Source organism: Danio rerio, chromosome 4, assembly GCF_052040795.2.
Source record: "Danio rerio strain M-AB ecotype USA chromosome 4, GRCz13ab, whole genome shotgun sequence".
In the NCBI taxonomy this organism is placed as follows: domain Eukaryota; kingdom Metazoa; phylum Chordata; class Actinopteri; order Cypriniformes; family Danionidae; genus Danio; species Danio rerio.
In genome coordinates, this window is record NC_141024.2 from 81225806 (window position 1) to 81249261 (window position 23456).

At 36.5% G+C, this 23456-nt stretch overlaps 2 protein-coding genes, 1 long non-coding RNA gene and 1 other non-coding gene across 5 annotated transcripts in view; 1 reads left to right on the forward strand and 3 right to left on the reverse strand.

Annotated features, from left to right (window-relative positions):
- Nucleotides 1-22324, reverse strand: part of LOC103910701 (uncharacterized) — a 177088-nt gene extending 154764 nt beyond the window's left edge. The window contains 1 exon segment of the mRNA XM_087250072.2: nucleotides 22173-22324. Coding sequence (XP_087106198.2) covers nucleotides 22173-22257 — 85 coding nt within the window. The 5' untranslated portion in view covers nucleotides 22258-22324.
- LOC103910701 (uncharacterized) lies at nucleotides 1080-17891 on the reverse strand. Of its 2 annotated transcripts, XR_015943193.1 has the most exons (4): nucleotides 17850-17891; nucleotides 17267-17416; nucleotides 2007-5948; nucleotides 1080-1568 (listed from the first exon to the last, which is right to left on the reverse strand). XR_015943193.1 is itself a non-coding variant. In XM_088650977.1 (3 exons), exons 2-3 carry the CDS (start codon nucleotides 17349-17351, stop codon nucleotides 4996-4998), a joined length of 1038 nt encoding a protein of 345 aa, XP_088507103.1. In that variant the 5' UTR covers nucleotides 17352-17416; nucleotides 17850-17891; the 3' UTR covers nucleotides 1080-4995. The 2 variants fall into 2 exon arrangements, 1 of the variants encoding a protein (XP_088507103.1); XM_088650977.1 differs by having other exon boundaries at nucleotides 1080-5948.
- Nucleotides 2402-9139, forward strand: LOC148683012 (uncharacterized). The gene is made up of 3 exons (XR_015943197.1): nucleotides 2402-6758; nucleotides 7904-8150; nucleotides 8282-9139. It is a non-coding gene; the product is annotated as an uncharacterized LOC148683012 (long non-coding RNA).
- A 619-nt stretch (nucleotides 22325-22943) lies between the features above and the next one.
- trnak-cuu (transfer RNA lysine (anticodon CUU)) lies at nucleotides 22944-23016 on the reverse strand. Its single transcript has one exon. It is a non-coding gene; the product is annotated as a tRNA-Lys (tRNA).
- Nucleotides 23017-23456: the final 440 nt, after the last annotated feature.

The following is a 23456-nucleotide window of genomic DNA, read 5'->3' on the forward strand; positions in this document are numbered from 1 at the left end:
CCCCCCTGAATTATTAAACCGCTTGTTTATTTTCTCCCGAATTTCTGTTTTACTAGATAATTTTCAAGACACTTCTATACAGCTTAAAGCAGGAGTCACCAATCTCGCTCCTGGAGGGCCGGTGTCCCTGTAGGGTTTAGCTCCAACTTGTCTCAACACACCTGCCTGGATGTTTTAAGCATACCTAGTAAGACCTTGATTAGTTTGTTCAGGTGTGTTTGATTAAGGTTGGAGCTAAAATCTGTAGGGCACCGGACCTCCAGGAACAAGTTGGTTGACCCCTGACTTAAAGTGACATTTAAAGGCTTAATTTAGTTAATTAGGTTAACTAGGCAGGTTAGGGTAATTAGACAAGTTATTGTATAACGATGGTTTGTTCTGTAGATTATCGAGAAGAAATATAGCTTAAAGGGGCGAATCATTTTGTCCCTAAAATGGTGATTAAAAAATTAAAAACTGCTTTTATTCTAGCCGAAATAAAACAAATATTTTCAAACCAAAGCCATAACTAAGAGAATAAGCACAACTCTGTAAGACCATGTGCAGAGCGTATTTTTCGGTCCCTTAAATAGCAAAAGTGGATTTGGAAATGCCCTTAATGCGTTTGCACCATATGCTTTTAGACTTTGTGCCTAGATCGTTAAAATAGCAATGTAATCACAATATTACTGTGTAAATGTTATTAAAATGTGCTATATATGTTAACCCTTTAGGACCTGCAATAAAACAATTCCGCTAAGGTATATCTTAGTATTTTTACATGCTGTGCTGTCATTCTTTTGAGTATTTTTTAAATGCCATATAGCAATAAAATCCTTACATCCCCAACTTGAAGTGTATGTATATCATTAATCCATATTAACTAGTTAAATAGTTTAAAAGTGCAACAAACCACAAATTTGTTAATTTTTTTATTTTATTTTACTATATGCAGAAATAACACAAATATCAACCTCAAACTTGTCAATGTAAAAAAAACATGCATAAAACACTTTGAAACCCTATGCAACTGATTTGGACGAATTAAATCAATTTGTTAATGAGATAAACTTTTTTTATAAACCGTGTAGACAGAACAATTTGATTGATAAACAAAAAAAGTTTAATAACTTAATCAACACTATTGTAAAATGTACACAATTTATCACAATTTGTCATACAGAGGGGCATTCAGTGGTGAATGGATGTTCATTTGTGGGGTAAAAAGAGATTAATATTTTACTTTTAAGAGCCATGTTGATTGAGATACACATAAATAAATTAATTAAGGACACTCTTGTGTAAAAAATAAACAAATTAACAAGTAAAACATAAATAAATAATTAAACATACTGAAAGCCACTGCTACAAATAAACAGCCTAGCTATAAGTCTAATGACAATTTCGGTCGAGAATAACCCAGAGGGGCACTTGGCATGCCTCGCACATGATTGGGGTGCATTTCCAACAAAGCCTGCATTTCCTGCGCCCTTCTGTGGCTTTTTTAGAGACAACTGCACCAGAAATGGTAACAGGTAAGTGATGGTAGCTCTCCCATGCTGGTTGCAAGGACACCCCAAACAGCTCCGCTGCTATCTGCTTTTGAAAGTCCTGGTGTGTCATGGGCTGCTCTTCTTTGCTGCTACACAGTTGCTTGTGCGGCAAGTAGCAGTTTGTGACAGCAATGTCAATGAAATGATGTAGCACAGTCATGTGCCACATTCTGCTTTTTTTGATGAGTAATAGTAACCAATCAGCTGATCTGAAAGGTCAACTCCCCCATGAAGTGATTGTAATCTTTCATAGCTGCAGAAACTGAAATCTCAACATGCTTATACCCACTGGTGGATTTACACATTCTTTTCATGGTGTCCCCCATGTATGCAGTGTGCAAAGTAGTGCACACACTCACCTCTCATGTGTCCATCCATTTTGTGAAAAGGAGGGTCCCCTGCTGAATCCACCTTACAGAACCCAGTGGTGACTTCTTTGACTTCCTTCATCTCCTCTAGATCCTCTTCCTTTACAGGTCGTTGCCCTCATGTAAGGTATGATTAAAGCATTCAAAAAACATTCACATTAATTGTTCTTTGAATATTTTATACCATTATGCAGAGAAGCCGTCTCTGCCTGGTACTTTAGATGTTTTAAGGTTTGATATAGCGTTGCTTATTTCTTCTATAGTTGTTTTTTGAGTTTGGGTTTTATTTTGTATTGATCCAATTGATAGTAAATCTAATGTGTGTAAAATGCTGCATGTTTGCAAGTTCAATATTAATCTTTTGAGAAATATAATTCCTTATAGTATTTCGGCAAAAAACTTGTATTTCCTCCAATTTATGACGTATCTTTTCAGTGTTGGGATCTTTGATTTTAAATATACTCCTCTCTGCCTGTCGTTTCCCTATTCTCCATGCCAGGAGCTTTTTTGCTTTTGGACTATTTTCATAAAATTTCTGTTTTAAAAATGGAAGTTTTAATTGTACTTGCTCATCGAATATTTTATTGAGTTCCGCTTTAACTTCTTTGATCTTATTAAAAGTATCTGGATCTTCTTTATTACCATATTTAGTCTCTAATTCTTTAAGTTGTATATAATTCCTTATAGTATTTCCTGAAAAGCCTGTTGTATTTCCTCCAATCTATGACATATCTTTTTAGTTTTGGGATCTTTGATTTTAAATATACTCTACTCTGCCTGTTGTTTTCTTATTCTTGCTTTAACTTCTTTGATCTTATTAAAAATATTTTTTCCTTGATCCCCACATTATAAGTTTAACTCGCATAACAGCTTTAGCTGCGTCTTATAGGATACTAGGTGACACCTCTCCATTAACAGTATGTTTTAAATATTCTAATAGTTCTTTTTTTAACATATCCTACACATGTTAAATCATTTAAATGATTAGGGTTAAATCGCCAAAATGTCTTTTTGGGTTTATTGACCACGTACACTGTTAAATAGCCCCTGCTTGGTCTGAGATGTCTCTTGTTCCTATTTTACAGTCTTTTATTTTATGTTGATCTGACCCAAACTAAAATGATAAATTCTAGAGTGAGACATGTGGGCGGTAGAGAACAAAGAACATTATTTTTTAAGAGGGTATATGTCTCTCTATACATCTATTAAGCCTAATTCTTTCATCATATATATTATTTGTCTAGTTACTTGACTAATTTGCTTATTAGAAGACGAGTCCAATTTAGGCTGAAGTTGTACATTCCAGTCTCCCCCACAGATCAACGTACCTGAGGCCATCCCAATTTTTCTAATTTCTTTTGTTCTGTATCAGAAAGATGCGTCTCTTGCCAGAAGATTATCTGTTGCTTTTCTCTTTTCAATTTAGACACGAGTTTGCTTCTTATAATTACTCCATATTCCTGTTTTTGCAAAAACTATAATCAGACCTTATTGCGAAAATCACGGTGACCGGAATATGAAAAACACAAACATGAATATCTTGAACAACATAAAAAAAAACATAACTTAAAAGGTCTCCAAACCTTGAAGTCTTAAATAACTTTTTAATGTGAGCGTAAAGCCTTCATTCTCTAAAGGGCCCCTCCTTGCTGTGCCTATTGCACAAAAATGTTAACGAATATATTCAGTGCCCATATCTGGCAATATTATATTCTTGTATTTCTGGTTAGGTTTTCAAGTTAAATATTTCTACTAATTATAGCAAGGGATTTTAAGTGTATAGATTAGAATCCCTTTATGTCTTCCTACCAGTATGTTACTTAACGATTTGAGTCTTGGTGTGCTTTAATCGTTCATCTTGTGACGTTGGTCAGTTCGGTTAAATACCATTCTTCCTTCAAACGATTTAAATGTCCATCATTGGTGAATCAAGTCAAGAAGTTTTTCCAGCCTCTCAGAGTTCTTTGTTAGGATCTGTCAGGTTTTATCCTTCTTTCAAACAGAGCTAGTGTTGTCTCTTTGAAATTCACGTAGTTTTTCCCAGATCTTTGCTTGATGTTTTTCCTTACTTTTCTTCGAAGTCACTCCAACCTTTTGCCAAAGTCTTTGTTTCTCTTTCCCAGAGATTCCTATAATAGTTTCTTCTTCGCTGTTTATCAGTCCTTGTTCTTTCAGATCTCTTAAAGCCCCGTCATCGAAATGTACATGACTGCCCCGTTTTCGAGAAAGATTCTAAGTTTCGCTGGCTTATTAGTACAAAAGCCCATCTTTTCTGTTGGATCCTAGGTGGGCAGTCTTTGTCAAAGAAAATCTTTTTTTTGTTCCAGTATATTACTTTCTTCCTCCATGCAGAGCGGAGAACCAGGTCCTTCGTTTTGTATTCCAGGATGAATACCACCACTGATCTAGGGTGGCATCAGCGGGTGGTTTTGGTCCGAGTGCCTGGTGAAACTGTTGGATTTTATGGTCCAATTCGTCGAGTGACAGCTCCGTTTTGATAATTGTTTCCACCAAGTCTTGGATATTATTGCCTATGCTTCTTTCTGGGATTCTAAAGATCTGAATATTATTTCGACGAGAGCGTGTTTATAGACTTAACAGTTACTTTTGTATGTTTTCTATTATCTTAGCAACATTCTCCTCCAATTCTCCAACTCGCTGCTCCACTTCGTTGATGTTTTTTGCTGTTGCGTTTAGGTCCGTGATGAGGCCATCCAGTTTTTTTATTTCTTGCTTAAAGTTAATAAAAGTTACTTGCTTAAATCTGGTTAAATCAGATTTAATATCCATCTGGAAAGCTTTGATGTCCGTAGTTGACAGGCTATCACCTATCCCGTCCGTGTCGGATTTTTCATCTGTTGAGCTCTCGTTTTTTTTTTTTTCCAAGTTTCAATAGTGATTTTGTCCTAGCCTTTTTGCTTTTGCCCCCCTCCATATGGTTTAGGTTATTAATAATGTAAAAAGGAGGATTAATATCAGTGTGTATGGGAGCTCTCTTTCTATGCTCCTACACGTGTCGACACCATACCGGAAACCATCACATGTGTTTCTTAAGCTCCCCCGAATTAATGAAACTCTGTACACACTGATCATGACTACGGTTTCTCTCCAGTGTGAATCCTCTGGTGCCGTTTCAATTCTGCAGCTGTAATAAATGTCTTCTCACACTCCAAGCACATATACTCTCTCACATCAGTGTGGATCCTCATGTGTTTAATAAGGTATGATGATTGGTTAAAATTCTTCCCACACTGAGGGCAGGTGAATGGTTTCTCTCCAGTGTGGATCCACATGTGTAGATTAAGGTATGATGATTGGCTGAAACTCTTCCCACAATGAGTGCATGTGAATGGTTTTTCTCCGGTGTGGATATTCATGTGTCTATAAAGCGATGATAATTTGCTGAAACTCTTCCCACACTGAGTGCATGTGAATGGTTTCTCTCCAGTGTGGATCATCATGTGTTGATTAAGGGATGATGATCGGCTGAAACTCTTCCCACACTGAGTGCAAGTAAAGGGTTTCTCTCCAGTGTGGATCCTCATGTGGTGATTAAGGGATGATGATCGGCTGAAACTCTTCCCACACTGAGTGCATGTGAATGGTTTCTTTCCAGTGTGGCCAATCATGTGTTTATTAAGGGATGATGAGCAGCTGAAACTCTTCCCACACTGAGTGCAAGTAAATGGTTTCTCTCCAGTGTGGATCCTCATGTGCTGATTAAGGGATGATGATTGGCTGAAACTCTTCCCACACTGAGTGCATGTGAATGGTTTTTCTCCAGTGTGGATCCTCATGTGCTGATTAAGGTAAGATGATTTGCTGAAACTATTCCCACACTGAGTGCATGTGAATGGTTTCTCTCCAGTGTGAATCATCATGTGAGTCTTAAGTTTGCTTTTGTTTGTCAAACTCTTTCCACACTGAGTGCAGGTGACACAACTCTTGTCTCTCACTGTGAAAATACCATCAGTCTCTAAATGAGTTCTGTCCTCAATTTTGACATGATGTTCCTCCTCTTTAATCTCCTCATAGTCTTTAATTAGGTCTGAAATAAAAAAAGTTTAGTTTTTAGTAAATCATTCAAACTCTCATCAAAAGCTGAAGTAAAAAGGCACTAAAACATTGGCAACACAAGCCTTAATTTTGATGCACATTAAATGTAAAAACAGCAGATCATATTTAGATTGATCTTGTCATATTAACCTCCTGGTGTCCATTACACACATACACTTTTAAGCGGATTCTTATTTGATTGATCCCAGATTATTTTTGGTCATATTGATGAGACATCAAATTGAAAGCGGTAAAGGCACAGTTTTTTTATTTGTATATATATGCGAAATCACAACAAAACAACATGTTTTTGTAAAACTTGTAAAGCAGATGGGTAATACTTTTTCATTCTGTGCCTGACAGGTAAACCTGTTTGAAAAAAACAGCTTAATCTCTGTGAATATTTGCCTCACATACATGAGACATATCTGCATAAAGCCTTAAATTCGCACCTTTAAATGACAAATGTTCTCTGGTTTAGTAATTTGCAAGTAACAATTGCAATGCAGAATTCTAACACTTAATGGTTTCAGATCATCAAACAAATGTAAATATTAGTCAAAGATACCACAATTAAACACATCGTGCTAAATGAAGGTTTTTATTAAAAGGATAACAAAATACTGAACTACACAGACTTATGTGAAAATGTCCCCATTAAAACATAACATCACACCAACTTCAAGTTCTCTAGTCACACCCAGACCTGAGGCCTCATGTACGAAGACTTGCGTGGAAATCTTACTAAAACATTGCGTACGCACAAAGCTGTAAATGTGCGTACACAGAAAAAAATTCAGGGGCCTCATGTATCAACGCTGCGTACGCACAAAAACTTTGCGTACGCCAGGTTTCACGCTCAGAATCGCTCACGTTTGGATTTACTAACAATGAACTGAACGTGGGAATGTGCGCAGGTTCACGGCAGCTTTCTGGCAGGCGTACGCACATTTTTTGTGCGTGTCTGTTTTATTTCCAATGGCGACTCCTAGAGGCAGTTGTGTTAAATTCTTCTCTACAAAGTGTCTGAGCCTTGCAATGGCAGCTGTATGAGACGGGTTCATCTAGCAGGTATATAAGGTTTCCATACCATACAGTTGACCAGCTAAACATTAAAGCACAATTTGCAGCGGTCGCCTGTTTTCCCAATGTAATCTGAGCTATCTACTGCACGCACATTGCTATAAAGACACTATCTGAAGATAAATTTGCATGCGTGAATCAGAAACATTTCCATTCAATAAATGTGCAAATAAAATATGATGCACAAACTTATTAATGATTCCTACTTGTCTTTCTCGTGATAAATAGTGGGCAAAATCTGATATGTAGCGGGAAAAAAAGAAGAAAGAATTCATCAGACGCTGGATTCGAACCGAGTTTGTGCTTGAACGTGTCAGTACATGACCATATGCTTCTTATGAGGTGCGCCACTGAGACTGTTGCGAGTGCTGCAACATTTTACAGATATAAACCACACTATTTCTTTTTTAAATGCACTCAGTGCGATGTTCAGACCCAACTGTGTTAACCGTATCAGCTAAACTCTCCCACTCTATTTTTTTCTTTTGTTGTTAATTCCGGAGAACAAACTTGCAAATAACACCGCTTTTCTCTGGTCTACCTCCGAAAGCAGCACCTCCAATTCACATTCTGTTCAAAGTTTCTCTTTTTGTTTGATTTTGCCGTTGCTTTTTCGTTGGGTTTTCCCATTAGCATAGTCATTAGCATATTCATACGGGGGAGGAGGCAGGGAGGGGTTTTGCGCTCGTGCATGTTGCGCTCAGTTTCACGTTCATTCGGATGTACAAAAGAATATGCGTGAGATTCGGCGTACGCAGTGTTTCATACATCTGAAATTTTTTCTGCGTACGCACATTTACAGCTTTGTGCGTACGCAATGTTATAGTAAGATTTCCACGCAAGTCTTCGTACATGAGGCCCCAGATGTATGAAACACTGCGTACGCCGAATCTCACGCATATTCTTTTGTACATCCGAATGAACGTGAAACTGAGCGCAACATGCACGAGCACAAAACCCCTCCCTGCCTCCTCCCCCGTATGAATATGCTAATGACTATGCTAATGGCAAAACCCAACGAAAAAGCAAAGGCAAAATCAAGCAAAAAGAGAAACTTTGAAAAGAATGTGAATTGGAGGTGCTGCTTTCGGAGGTAGACCGGAGAAAAGCGGTGTTATTTGCAAGTTTGTTCTCCGGAATTAACAACAAAAGAAAAAAAAAAAAAGAGTGGGAGAGTTTAGCTGATGCGGTTAACACAGTTGGGTCTGAACATCGCACTGAGTGCATTTAAAAAAGAATTAGTGTGGTTTATATCCGTAAACTGTTGCAGTACTCTTAACAGTCTCAGTGGCGCACCTCGTAAGACGCATGTGATCATGTATTGACACGTTTGAGCGTGAACTCTGCTCGAATCCAGCGTCTGATGAACTCGATCTTCTTTTTTTCCCCGCTACATATCAGATTTTGCCCACTATTTATCACGAGAAAGACAAGTAGGAATCATCAATAAGTTTGTGCATCATATTTTATTTGCACATTTATTGAATGGAAATGTTTCTGATTCACGCATGCAAATTCATCTTCAGATAGTGTCTTTATAGCAATGTGCATGCAGTAGATCGCTCAGATTACATTGGGAAAACAGGCGACCGCTGCAAATTGTGCTTTAATGTTTAGCTGGTCAAATGTATGGTATGGAAACCTTATATACCTGCTAGATGAACCCGTCTCATACAGCTGCCATTACAAGGCTCAGACACTTTGTAGAGAGGAATTTAACACAACTGCCTCTAGGAGTCGCCAATGGAAATAAAACAGACACGCACAAAAAATGTGCGTACGCCAGCCAGAAAGCTGCCGTGAAGCTGCGCACATTCCCACGTTCAGTTCATTGTTAGTAAATCCAAACGTGAGCGATTCTGAGCGTGAAACCTGGCGTACGCAAAGTTTTTGTGCGTACGCAGCGTTGATACATGAGGCCCCTGATTACTACCAAACATGTTCACAATCAAGAAATTACCTAAATAGACCTGTCTAACAAAGTGAAGTAGACCAAAAGTACCTCAAAAGCTAGACATCATGTCAAAAACTAAAGACTTTTAAACACAAATAAGAAAATACTTGTGTCACGAGTAAAATTAAAAAAAAAGCTGATGACAAGAGTAACTGTAACCCAGAATAGGAGGAGAGAGCAAAAGCTTGAGGTACAGTGACAGTACCCCTTCCCTCAAGAACACCCCCTGGCATTCCCTTAAGACTCACTATGGACCTGATGATTTTTTATTCATTTATTTATTTTTTGCTCCGTCCTGCGCTTTTTTAACACAACTAATTGTCCCTTAAATGAGCATACACAGTTACTAAAGTAGTCAAATGCTTTATTATAGATCTGTGCATTGTTACATTAACATCTCTGTTATCAAACAAAACACAAAGAAATTCATTTGCTGCTCTTCACTAAATAACTATAGTACCTTTAATCAATATGAAAATACAATCAAAAGTGAAGTAGATTTTATAGCTTTATTTAATTTCTGTACAGGCCATTGATTTTAATAGGCTAAACCTATTATTTTATTATCAGTATTTTCTATAGTTTACTATGTATTCTATCATTTGAAGTTATTTGTTGTCCCATATTTTTTTACATCTCAACGTTGACAGATTAGCTATAATGTCAGCTAATGTTGTAGAAGGGCATACCTCGATCATTACTTCCTCAAGCTAATGTGTAAATATTAGATCTATTCAGCAATAATGTTAATTGCATTGGCATATATATCTGATGTTTTCCCAGCTTGTAGTAGTCAATCAAAAAGCTATTTAGTTTCTTATGACTATACACTAACAGTGGAATTTACTGCAATGTGACGGGGCGCCACCTGAAATCTTGCCTAGGGTGCCAAATTGGTTAGGGCCGGGCCTGATGTTAGTGCACCCTTAACCAGTCTGGGAGGCAGAGGAGCAGATGTAATGGGCTGCAGGGGGGAGAGAAGAATGGGTTTAATCTTAGACACCTAAAATAAAAAAACGGGTGAATGTTTTTAAACTTAGAGCTTAATTTCAGTTGAACCAACACTGGACTGAGCACCTTGATAATGGGAAATGGTCCAATGAATTTGGGTCCCAATTTACGTGGGGGAAGTCTGAGAGGAAAGTCTTTGAAAGACAACCAGACTTTCTGACCACACATGTATAGAAGGAAGCAGACACTTCATTCCTATTGCCAGTCCTTTTCTGGTGATCCTCCATGTCTAAAGGCATCTCTGAATGAACAAATGAATGAGGGAACAATGGCATCTTGTTATTGGAAAGAGAATACGCTTATTCTACACAGCCACCATTTTAAAGAACGAAAGCTAGGCTGCTGTGGGAAAAAAACATGGAAGTATAGGATCGGCACTGTAAAGATTGCAACATGCTGTGGACTACAAACCTTCAGCTGTTGCCACAATTTGTAAACCTCACTTTAATATAATTCAGTTCAGTTTAATTAAAACAATTAAGATTAGGCATCAAACTGAATTACAATCTCTTTAACAGTGGTATGCTTAAGTGTCCTCCTAGGATTCAGTTCATGGCACCAGGTAAGTTCTGTGGGGACGATTCCTTGCTACAGCCTATGTAACAGAGTGAGCGATAAAACACTATCACACCCTCGTGTTGTCTGTGATAGTATTGTCCTGGTACTGAAGTTTTAAAATCGTCCATTTCCCGCTAACATGTAGGTGCTACTGAGCGTGTTCTTAAACATCGCTGATTTGCCATAGTGTTTACTGGTGCCCACCAGAAATGACTGTGATTAAGGCCCCATTTACACTAATGTGTTTTCGTTTTAAAACGCATAAGTTTTGCTACGGTTATGCCATTCGCCCACACTATGCCGGAGTTTTCGAGCGCCGAAAACGCTGGAGAGGTTGGAGAGGTTTTCATTCTGAAACACTGCTGCTCCGTCTTAATGTGGATGGGCAAAAACGGAGACATCTGAAAATGGAGGCGGTATGAGTCTGGTATATCTTCAAAGGGAACAGTATACTTTATAACCTTATTCACATCATCCTGGCTACGCTGTTTCACTTTCTCAACAATAAAATGAGAACATGATTTAAGCAACTGCCTATTTTCATTTTGATATTAACAACTTAGCAGACAGCAGAAATGCTGAGGCGTCGGGCTGCATCTTCACTGTATGCATATTTATAATAAAACAGAGCCTATATAACATCACTGCCTCGTTTCATTTTCATCGAAACGTATCCTCTGCATTGCTAAATATCAGTTTTAATAATCAATAATAGCCATTATGAAAGTATAACGCAAAATAAGTTTATACATTATAGGAAATAAAGGCAAGCGATCAGTCAATATATGTGCTATTTATTTATTATATATATTGCTACGTGGTTCCATTAATTATTAACTTATCTTTGCGCACAGCCAAAACACGTGACCTGTGAACAAGTAATCGATTCAAAAGACCAAAGTCGGGGAATATGTTGTTAGATAAAGACAACAAGATGAATTAAATATCACGTTTAGCAAATATAGTGAGATTAGATCCAGCGGGAGATGCTTGATGAGCAGTCCACCCAGCACAGCTCTCATCTGGGTAGAAATGCTGCAGCGCTTGCCCGAGAGTGTGTGTGTGTGGTCACGTGATGTGCGTTTTCAGTGTTTTGGTATGGACGGAGAGCAGTTCAGAAACACTAGGTAAAGCGGTAGTGTGGGCGCGGATCGTTTTCTTTCTAAAACGCCGTTTTTATACTAAAACCCACTAGTATAAACGAGGCCTAAGATATACAGCAGGTACAAAATTTTCCTGTGTGGCTTCAGGCGATACTTCCGGGCATCACCAGCCTGCTCTAGGGGAACGAGACAGGGCTGCCCTCTGTCCCCTGTGCTCTTTGACATTGCCATCAAACCTCTTGCAACCATATTAATGAACTCTGATGGCTTGCAAGGAATTTTTAGAGCGGGACAAGAACATAAGCTCCTGCTATATCGGATGATCTTCTTCTTTTTCTGTCAAATCCAGATACATGTATTCTAAGAGCTCTTACAACAATTTCAGAATTTGGAAATGTTTCTGGATACAAAGTCAATCTAGCAAAGTTTTTTTTTTCCCCAATCAATGGTAGAGCACAGAAAATGTCCTTCCAATCCTTTCCATTTTCAGTAAGTCCTGATAAATTTGTATATCTGGGTGTGAGTGTGACACGCAAATATAAGGATTTGTTCAATAATAATTTTAAAACGACATTAGACAAAGCCAAATGAGACATGACGTGGTGGTCAACACTTTATTTTTGGCTGGGAAGATCAACTCTATTAAAATGACAATACTACCAAGATTTCTGTTTCTATTTCAGACCGTGCCTGTTTTTATTCCCAAGTCATTTTTCATTTAAATAATTGTATTTCTACTCGCATAAGAAAGGAACTCCTAAAAAGAAAAAAGGAAGAGGGTGGATTGAAATGCCAATTTCTAATACCATTATTGGGTGCCCAATTTACACAAACTGATATTCTGGTTTTCCAACATCTGTAATGATGAGGGCCCACTTTGGTTACTTATGGAACAGTACACGTCTAATCCAGTGTCTTTACGCTCAATACTTTGTGCTCCGATTTCAGTGAGTAAACAATATTCTACGAATAACCCAGTTATTAATGGATCACTCAGAACATGGTCACAATTCAGACTTCACTTTAATAATAAACAAGCATTGCCTTCTGCTCCCATTTTGTTAAATCCATTATTTCTTCCCTTTCTTATAGATTCAGCATCCCAATTATGCTCTAGGAAGGGAGTTAACTGTGTTAAGGACCTGTTTAAAGATGCCATATTATCTCATTTCAACAGTTAAGAACAGACATTGAAATTCCACAGTCTAATTTTTTAGGTACCTTCAGGTCCGTAGTTTTATTAAAAAACACTTTTCTCCTTCACTAAACCAACCAGAAGCATGCTGGATAGATGATTTGGTAAATATGGAGCCATACCAAAGGGGTAATATGTCCATGTTATATGAAGTGATCCAAAGAACTGCCTCCCCTTCCCTAAATTGTATAAAGCAAAAATGGGAAGATGAACTGGGACTAGAAATATCAGATACAGCCTGGCAGTATGCCATAGAACTGGTACACTCATCTTCTGTATGTATTAGACATGGTCTTTTTCAGTTGAAGGTGCTTTAAAGGCTTCACCTATCTAGGAGCAAGCTGATTTGGATTTATACCTTCCAATCTATCTCAGCATGAATCAACGTTTATCCTTTCCTCATCATCTTGTTTCTCATTATTTTTGATCATTTGAATGAGTATTTATCCTTGAAATGATTTTAACTAAGGAATAAGTTAAACACACTGCTTAATATAAGAATGTTCAGTGCATTTGCCTGTCTCTTTATAACTATTTTCAGGAGCCACCAAGTCCACTAAGTCAGATGTCACGGAGACCTTGATTGGAACTGAGGGCTGAGGACTGGAAACAACTGTTTCCATAGTTATAAAAGTGATTTTACGGTTTTTAAGGTTAATTCTTTTGAAGTGATTCCACTTTTTATGTAGATAGACACTGTGTGTAGTGAGGATGTTGTAGCAGACTGTTGATGGAAACAATCTTGAACCAGTTTGATAACAGCTGAACGTACAAGAAAAAATTGAATTATTTTATTTCGGTCGTCCAACTGTTTCTAGAAAGACTTACGTTTTTAAAAAACTTGAATCTTCTCTGGGCAAATTACAGTTGCAACACTCATCCTTTATAAATTCTCCTTCAGTGAAGGGTTTCCTGTGTTCTGCACCAGTGTAAGAGCTGAAGACCTGATGCTTTGTTTCATAATGTCTTTTAATATTATATTCCTTCATTACTGCAACTGATTTCTGGCAAATTAAACAGATACATTTCCCGCTGACCTCTGTGAAGAAATATTCTTTGCCCCAACGTGGCTGAAACTTCTTGCACTGACTGTTGATTTTCCTTTTTCTTGGTGCGCCATGTCTCGCCAAAATGTGATTATCACTTATGTTTCCTTCAGTTTGGTCGGTTAGTTTTACTTCATTACAGGAAGTAATGCCTAATTGAAGGTGTGTAATAGCGACACCCAGTGGTTATTTGAATTACGTTTATTTTTGTATAGCGGGCCAGATTCTATTAATATTTATAAAAAGCCTCGCGGGCCGCCACAAAACTGATTGCGGGCCCCAGATGGCCCGTGGGCCGTAGTATGGACACCCCTGGTCAAGAGGATGTCTGACTTTTATGCTTAACATACGGTTCAGAATTGTACGCACAAACCCCATGTGGAAATGTTCCTAGTCTATCTGTGTTTTAACCATTCAGGTTAGAACATCTATATGTATGATGCAATTACTGACATTATGTGAGAGTATAATTGTTATTTATTGGTGATTGTAAGCAGAGCGGCCTAGGAACTCATTGCGAGTGTTGAAGCTGGCTTCTGCTGATGTAACTGCAAACTTTCTTCAGTAAACTTGATTTATTTAATTTAAATCTTTAATTCCGGCTCTTCTTAATCTGACAGACTGGTCATTCTTTGGGTCAAACTGTATAACATCCCTACAAGGGTCGGATTCATCTTGCCCCGGATGTGGTTTGGAGCCAGCAGATCTGATGTTCTGGGGATGCCCTAGATTACATACATTTTGGGCCAATATTTTTAGATCATTTTCATCTATATGTAATAAAGATATGGATCCTAATCCTTTGACCTCAATTTTGGTACAGTGCCAGAAGAAATGCACCTGTCAACTAATCACGCAGAAATCATTGCCTTTTCTTCTTAATTGACCAGACACCTGATTCTTCTCAGGTAAAAAAAAACAAACCCGCCATCCCACAGACATTGGATATTAAAAATGTTATCACATCTTAAACTCAAGCACCTTGAGCACACCATACGAGGTTCTACAAAAAATTTTTATGAGGTTTGACAGCCTTTCCTATCTTACATTAAACGCTCATGGGTTATTATATTCTAAGTGAGAAAACGGTCACACTATTTGCTCTACAAACTAGTGTGTTCATGACTATACAAAGAAAAATAATTAAATTAGAAAATATGACATCAAGCAGCATTAGGCATGGGCCAGTATAAGATTCGAATTCTAATAACCTTGAATAAAAATATCACGGTTTTACAGTACTGTGATTACTGCTCTAAAATTTGTTCTTTTAAATGTCTGGGTAAAAAAAAAAAAAAAAAAAAACTTGTTCCCCTTTAAACACAATATTTTTTAATTTGAGAAACTTTTACAATATTTTGGAGCAGTAAACATGCCAGGCTGAATAATACTAAAGAATCATTGACTTCTGCTGTCTTCATTAGTTTCAAAAACACAGATTTCTTTACGATTTAAAACTGAATTTTTGGATAGGAAAGGCATCTTTGGATATCTTTTCTGCTGGAGATACTGTTGTCCTAAAAAACTAAATGTAAAAAAAACCTTACATATAGGAATGGTACAGCAGAAAATATGGGTGTTTTTTCAAACCTCAACCTTTTTTTAAACCACGGTATACCTTGTAAACGGTTATCGTCCAATGCCTAAGCAGCATAACGCTGTTTTTAGGATCTAAAGCAAAAAGATTCCAATGGCGACGCCTGCTGGTACATGAAGAAATTGGTCAATACTGATGAACTACACTCAAATGTTTGCATATCATCAGCATGCTGTAATCCATTTCTTAAGCGGCAAAACTCATTTTTAGACTAGTTTGTTGGCCAGTTGTAGTCAGTGCAATGCTAAACGTTATTGTTCCACTATAATTTGTTCATTTTGCCTCCTGTCATCCCACAATTAATTATTTTAGTTTCCATTTTATTTAGCATATTTCAAATCAAGGTCATCCACTTTTTCTGACATACGTTAAATCAGGGTTTCTACAGGTGTCACCTGTAGATGTAGTCAAATTTAATGTCAAATTTAAGACATTTTTAAGACCATTATGAATTAAATTTTAGACTAAGGAATTTTTCAAATGGCACGGATGAAAAAGATTTTTATTTGTCCTATCAAAAAACATTTTAATATAATATATTAAATAATACAATAATAAATCAATAATAATAATAAAATACTTTAGATATTTCTTAGCAAAAGATCTTAAATATTGTGTAAAAACAAGAGAGCTCAAATATAAACTTTCTTTAAAATGAAAAACAAATGAACAAATGTTTTAAAAACTAAAATAAAGTAAATCTATGCACAACAATCTGTCCAGGGGTCTGTTCTTCGTACGTTGATCACTCTGTTAGCTGGATTTGGTTATTGACGATCTTAAAAACTGATCCGAGAGTTGTTGTCATAGCAACAGTTCTGGTAGCTCAAACCTGGTCGCGAGCAGATTCAATTCAAATAAAAAACAAATCAAATGAACAAATGTTTAAAAAGTTTTAAAAACCATAATAAACTAAATCTATGCACAAAAATCTGTCCAGGTCAATGTCCTCAGCAGTACTTACCATTGTGATAAACAGAGTTAAAATGTCCTCTTTTTTTATTAAAAAGTTAAAAGTTTTATTGAGATGGATTGTTGGGGATTGTGAGGGTTTTAGCCAGATTGGGTAACAAAACATGAACAAAGGAAAATGAAGGCTTGTTTAAAAAAAGATTTAAGACCTACAGCACAATATTTCAGAAAATTCAAGACTTTTTAAGGCCTAAAATTTTTATTTTGGAATTTAAGACATTTTAATACCCAGCGGAAACCAACTATTGTTATAATAATGTAGTTTTAACTCAGATGATATCTGTGAGAACTAGTAACAACTACAAAAACATAACATGGTTTAAACTCATAAAGAAGTTGATGAAAAAAAGGCAATTGTGATCAACATGACATGCAAATGGAAAGTACAGAGCCAACACCATCAAAGTAATAGCAGATATCTTCTATGAAAATACTGTAGGTCAAACATCGTCAGCTCAGTTAAACCTGTTTTTAATTTATTGTTTTTATTTATTTTATATAGCGACAGTGCTCAAGGGCGCTTTGCAAACAGAAAGAGAACAAGAAAAGCAATAATCTTAAGAAGGTAGTGAAAATAGGAGACTAATAATACATACAATAATGACAAAAGACATGAGAACAAGTGACTAAAGAAACTCATTCCTGTCTTTTAACGAGTGCTTAAGTGCATTTAGGAGAACTAGGCAGCACACTCAGGGCTGCAAGATGGATTTAATTTAGTATTCTTATTATTAAAATATATCTGAATGAAGATCAAATGACTGAGTTGGTCTTTGAGAATAAAAACCAACCTGTTTGTTCCTGCAGATCTTCCTGTTTGACTGTAAATGTTTCTTCAATCTTCACATCTTCACTCTCCTCTTTAATAAACGCCATCTTTATAACAGTGTGGAGATCAGTCGCTTCAGCAGGAGTTTCTCTCTGCGTTTAAACACTTTATCCTGTTTAAAATAAAATAAAAACTATAAAATGTCCTGTTTAAAATAATTAAAACAATGAACAGAAACAAAATAACGTCTCTTCAGCACTTGCATCAACAGTTTATTTACATGACAGTAATTAACAAAAAGAAATCAGGTTAGTCTGAGCAGGACACAGCTGATTAAAACTAGTACTCCATTTCTTGTATATAGTGATGTACCCTTAGAATGGAATGACATTATGCTATTTAATAAACTAAACCTTCATTAAACACTTATTACACACATTTCTGTTGCTTTATTCAAACAATAGCTCTCATTACTGTAAAATAGTACTTCGTTGTATAAAGGGTAAAATAATGTTGTCAACAGCAGGTACATAATTTAGCATCAGATGAAAAACCTGAAGCTTTAATCAATCGCTTTATATTTATGTAAATGTTTTAAAACAAACCTTTCTCCAGCTGAATCCAGCACAAGAGCGGCGCAACCTTATGATGTCACACGCCACGCCAAAATAAAAGTCTTTTGTTTAGTTTTTTTGCCACTCACTGTCGCAGTCATGACTTTTTGATACATTTGTCCCTCGTTTTTTACTTTACACTTGTGCTCTCTCTCTCTCTCTCTCTCTCTCTCTCTCTCTCACACACACACACACACACACACACACACACACACACACACACACACACACACACACACACAATCACACAGATGTTCAGTGTTTGAAGTTGATCTAAACATTTTAAAACAACTTTAAAAAACGTTTTTAGGGTCATTATCACTAAGTGCCTTTGAGACATCACAATAAAAAAAAAATATTTTAAATTTATTAAAAGTTTAGGATTTTTAATTCAACCACATAGTTGTTGTATTAGACTGTAAGAAATTAATGTTGGTCAAGCTCCTGCACTTTTTACAATTAATCTACAAACAGAAAAACAGCAAACAAACCTCAAATTGTGTCAACACTGTCAAGGACAAATTCAAAGTATATCTTCATTTCAGTGTGATTATTAAATGTGTATTTTCAGAAAGGTAATGTGTCCCTTTACAAACCCAACTTTATAGATTATTTTAAAACAATCTATTTGTCATAATGAAATATTGGACAAAACATTGTTTTCCAGATAAAATATTCAATCGTTGCACATTATTTTTTAAAATGTAAACCCAAGATTTATAATATTTTGTCAAACTTTCAAACAATGTTAACTGGCCCTTATTGGTTAATTAAGAAACCACACAAGATGTTTTGCTGAGGTTATAAATAATTTGTTCATTTTCATAAAATTTGAACATACGTTGTCGTGTGACATTCAGCAACTGTGAGACGGCTGAAGGATTCGGATTTCTGCTTTCCAATCCGTCTCATCATGGACCACCGTTTATCCTTTTCATCATCCTGTTTCTCAGTATTTAACTGTGAATTGATTTTAACTAATGAATAAGTTAAAACTGCTTACTGTAAGAATGTTCTGTGTCCTTGTTTCTCTTTTTGCCTGTCGATTTTAACTTTGTTTTCAGGAGACACACAAACCAGGTCATAGGTCATGGAGATCTCTCTCTCTCCCCATCTGTTCCTATGAATGGAGGTCCAATACAGAGGAGAAGAACACACCAGTTTTATTGTCCTGATATATTGCCTATAATTTTATAGCTGTTTGATTGATTTTTTTTTTGTGTATAATTAATAGTAATGTAATTCCTTTTTGTGTGGAGACAGACTGTGTGTAGCCAAGATATTGTTGCAGACTGTTGATTGAACCAGCCTGATAACACATCTGAACGTACAAGAAACGTCCTTGAGTTTTTAACACAGATGGTCGTTTGTGTCTATTGTTTTCCTGGTTTAGCTTTTTACAGGTCGGAGATTAGCTTCTAATAACTTAGGGCGACCTCACCTCTAGGCATCAGGTCGCCACCCATATCTGGAGACAGATACAATGCTTTCTTTGACGCACACATTAAGGCCATCCATATCTGGAAGTAGATACTATGTTTCTTTGACGCATGTATTTAGAATTGTCTATTTCTGTTGTAACCAATGAGAACTGTTTACCTGGATCCCACCCTTTCTGGACTTGTGTAAAGAGTATAATTGTTCGATTGTTGAGACTGTAAGCAGAGCGGCCTAGGAACTCCTTGCGAGTGTTGAAGCTGGCTTCTGCGGAATGAAACTGCAAACTATCTTCAGTAAACTTAATTTATTTTTTTTAAATCTCTGACTCCGGCTCTTCTTCATCTACCAGACTGGTCATTCTTTGGGTTAAACTGTAAACTATCCCTACAACATTAATAATATAATAACATGAATACTGAAACGGTTCAGGTGTTTTAGAATGACCAAAACAACATTTCAGATGTTTATAATGTTCTCAGCCTGCTGGTTGGTGCATTCACACACATTTTCATCATCATATGATCTCTTATAACAAACCTTTTTAAACACACATACTGGAATTTGTTCAGTAAAAGTGCTTGCGTTGTTTACGTAAGTTTATCTTCTCTTATCGAATAAAAAGTTTGTCCTACTCAGTTATGCGCATGTTTTTTATGCCAATATTTCAAAAGTTATGTGCATCATGACGTTTCCATCAACCAATTTTTTATGCTCATAGGCTACCCAAAATGGGCATAGAAATAGGTGGCTGGAAATGTACGGCTAAGCGAGAAATACCGCTTCATCTTTTAAAAAGGGGAGGAGACCGACAGAAAACTCTCTTTCAGAGACAGGCTTGACTTACCCTGCTTTCTCGAAATTGACAAACCAGCCATTTTGAAACGGAAAACCCAGAGTTTCTCTCATTTCAGGGTTAAAATACTTTACACTTATCCTTCTTTCTGGAACAGGGCCCCAATCTCATATGCTATTGTTTTGCAACTTCAGTTGCCTATTGGAGAAATGACCAGGAATAATAAACGTCAGAAAATGGTCACACTACTTGCTCTGCAAACAAGTGTGTTTATGTCTGTACAAAGAAAAATAAAATAAGAAAATATGACGTTGCAACATCAAGCAGCAATAGGCATGGGCCAGTATAAGATTCGGCTTCATGGTACTGTGATTACTGCTCTAAAATATATTATTTTAAATGTCTGGGTAAAAAACAAACATTTTTTCCTCTTTGAACACAAAACATTTTCTTTTGAGAAACTTTTAAATTATTTTAGAGCAGTAAACATGTCAGGCTAAATCGTTCAATTGAATCCTTGACTTCTGCTGTCTTCATTTGTTTCATAAACACAGATTTCTTTACAATTTAAAACAGCATCTTTGGATATCGTTTCTGCTGGAGATACTGTTGTCCTGAAAAACTTAAAACAAAATGTAAAAAAAAAAAAAAAAAAAACTTACATATACCGATTAACGGTACAGCAGAAAATATTGGCAGTTTTAAAACCTTGACTTTGTTCAAACTGCATTATACTTTAAAAATGGTTATTGTCCCATGCCTCAGCAGCACAACACTGTTTTTAGGATCTAAAAATGTATTCTTTAAAAAAAGTCTCAAGCAAAAAGATTCTAATGGCGCCGCCTGCTGGTACATGAAGAATATGGTCAATATTCTGACGAACTTTACACTCAAATGTTTGCATATTATCAGCATGCTGTAATCCATTTCTTAAGCAGCAAAAGTTATTTTAGACTAGTTTGTTGGCCAGTTGTAGTCAGTGCAATGCTAAACGTTATTGTTCCACTATAATTTGTTTGTTTTGTCTCACGTCGTCCCACAACAACAACATATAGTTTAGAATACTGTACAATGTTTTATAATAATAATTAATTATTTTAGTGTCCATTTCATTCAGCATATATTAAAATAAGGGCATCCACATTTCTGACATACTTTAAATCAGGGTTTCTGCAGGTTTCACCAAGTTAAATTTAAGACTTTTAAAGACATTTTTAAGACCATTATGAATGAAATTTTAGATTAAGGAATTTTTCAAATGCCCCAGATGAAAAAGATTTTTATTTGTCCTATCAAAAAATATTACAATTTTATACATTTAATGATACTATAATAAATTAATAATAATGTTAAAATATTTTAGATATTTCTTAGCAAAAAATCTTAAATATTGCGTTAAAACAAGAGAGCTCGACTAGGATCCACACACTTTTTTCCAAAATAAACTTTCTTTAAAATAAAAAACAAATAAACAAAAGTTTTAAAAACTATAATAAACTAAATCTATGCACAACAATCTGTCCAGAACGGTCTGTCCTGGTAATTAGTTATTATAATAATGATTTAATTCTGCATACTATCAGTGAGAACTAGTAACAACTACTACAAACAAGTTTAAACCCATAAAGAAGTTCATGAAAAAAAGGGAATTGTGATCAATGTGACATATGCAAATGGAAAGTACTAAGCCAACACTATCACTGTAATAGCAGATATCTTCTATGAGAATACTGTAGGTCAAATATCCTCAACTCAGTTAAACTTTAATTTGTTGTTTTTATTTATTTTATATAGCGCCAGTGCTCAAGGACACTTTACAAACAGTAGAAGAACAAGAAAAGCAATAACCTTAAGAAGGTAGAGAAAATGGGAGACTAATAATACATAAAATAATGACAAAAGACATGAGAACAAGTGACAAATGAAACTCATTCCTGTCTTTCAATGAGTGCTTATGTGCATTTAGGAGAACTAGGCAGCATACTCAGGGCTGCAAGATGGATTTAATTTATTATTCTTATTATTAAAATATCTAAATGAGAATCAAATGACTGAGTTGGTCTCTGAGAATGAAAACCAACCTGTTTGTTCCTGCAGATCTTCCTGTTTGACTGTGAATGTTTCTTCAATCGTCACATCTTCACTCTCCTCTTTAATAAACGCCATCTTTATAACAGTGTGGAGATCAGTCGCTTCAGCAGGAGTTTTTCTCTGTGTTTGGACACTTTATCCTGTTTAAAATTAACAAAACAATAAAAATGTCCTGTTTAAAAAAATAAAACAATGAACAGAATCAAAATAACTTCTCTTCAACACTTGCTTCAGCAGTTTCTTTATATGAGAGTCATTAACAAACAGAAATCAGGTAAGTCTGAGCAAGAAACAATAGCCACAAATGAGTTGATTAAGTACTCTATTTCTTATATATAGTGATGTTCTGTTCTGTTCTGTTCCTTCTGTCTCTCAACATCCACATTACTCCTGAGCCGCCACACACTCCAACACTGGTTACCTTTCGCAGAAACCTACGATCTCTCTCACCCAATAGACTATCCACCATTGTTTCAGACTCTCTTCCTCCATCTTGCAAACTCTCTGCACTTGATACGAACAGTGCCACTGATACACTCTGCTCCACACTAGCATCATGTCTTGACCGATTATATCCTCTTGCATCCAGACCAGCCCGTGCCATTCCTCCTGCACCCTGGCTCTCGGATGCTAACCTATTGCACCACAGAGACTTAGGGAAAGGTAACCTACAGTGGTAGAAAGGCGTAACTCTGTATCAAAAGGTCTGCTATATGAACCCTAATGTAAGTTTGCTGTAAGAGAGAGAAAAGTAACAGAAACGCCCAACGTGGGGCTCGAACCCACGACCCTGAGATTAAGAGTCTCATGCTCTACCGACTGAGCTAGCCGGGCCGATGCAAAGCTCTTTCAAGAGCTAGACACCGTTTTCAGTAACACCTTCCCCACCCGTGACAATGTTCTGCTAAATCCTGATTTCATCTTGTAACGCTGGACAGAATGTGGCCCAGGATATGTGCCCAGTGCACATGTTAGCAGTTGCAAGGCAGCAAAATGCCTAATTCATCCCTGGGTGGGCTTGAACCACCACCCTTTCAGCTAACAGCCAAACTCGCTAACCTTTTGCGCCACAGAGACTTAGTAAGAGGTCACCTACAGTGGTAGAAAGGCGGAACTTTGTTTCAAAAGGTCTGCTATATGAACCCTAATGAAAGTTTGCTGAAAGAGAGAGAGGCAACAGAAACACTCAACGTGGGGCTCGAACCCACGACCCTGAGATTAAGGTTTTCATACGCTACCAACTGAACTAGACGAGCTGATGAGGAGTCCTTTCA

What these genes read in the sequence shown, in the direction of transcription:
- LOC103910701 (XM_088650977.1), bottom strand. Translation starts at nt 17,351, where the DNA reads ATGGCGTTTATTAAAGAGGAGAGTGAAGATGTGAAGATTGAAGAAACA. An exon ending in AGATCTGCAGGAACAAACAG is followed by an intron (nt 5,949 to 17,266) that starts GTTGGTTTTTAT and finishes TTTTTATTTCAG; the next exon opens with ACCTAATTAAAGACTATGAG.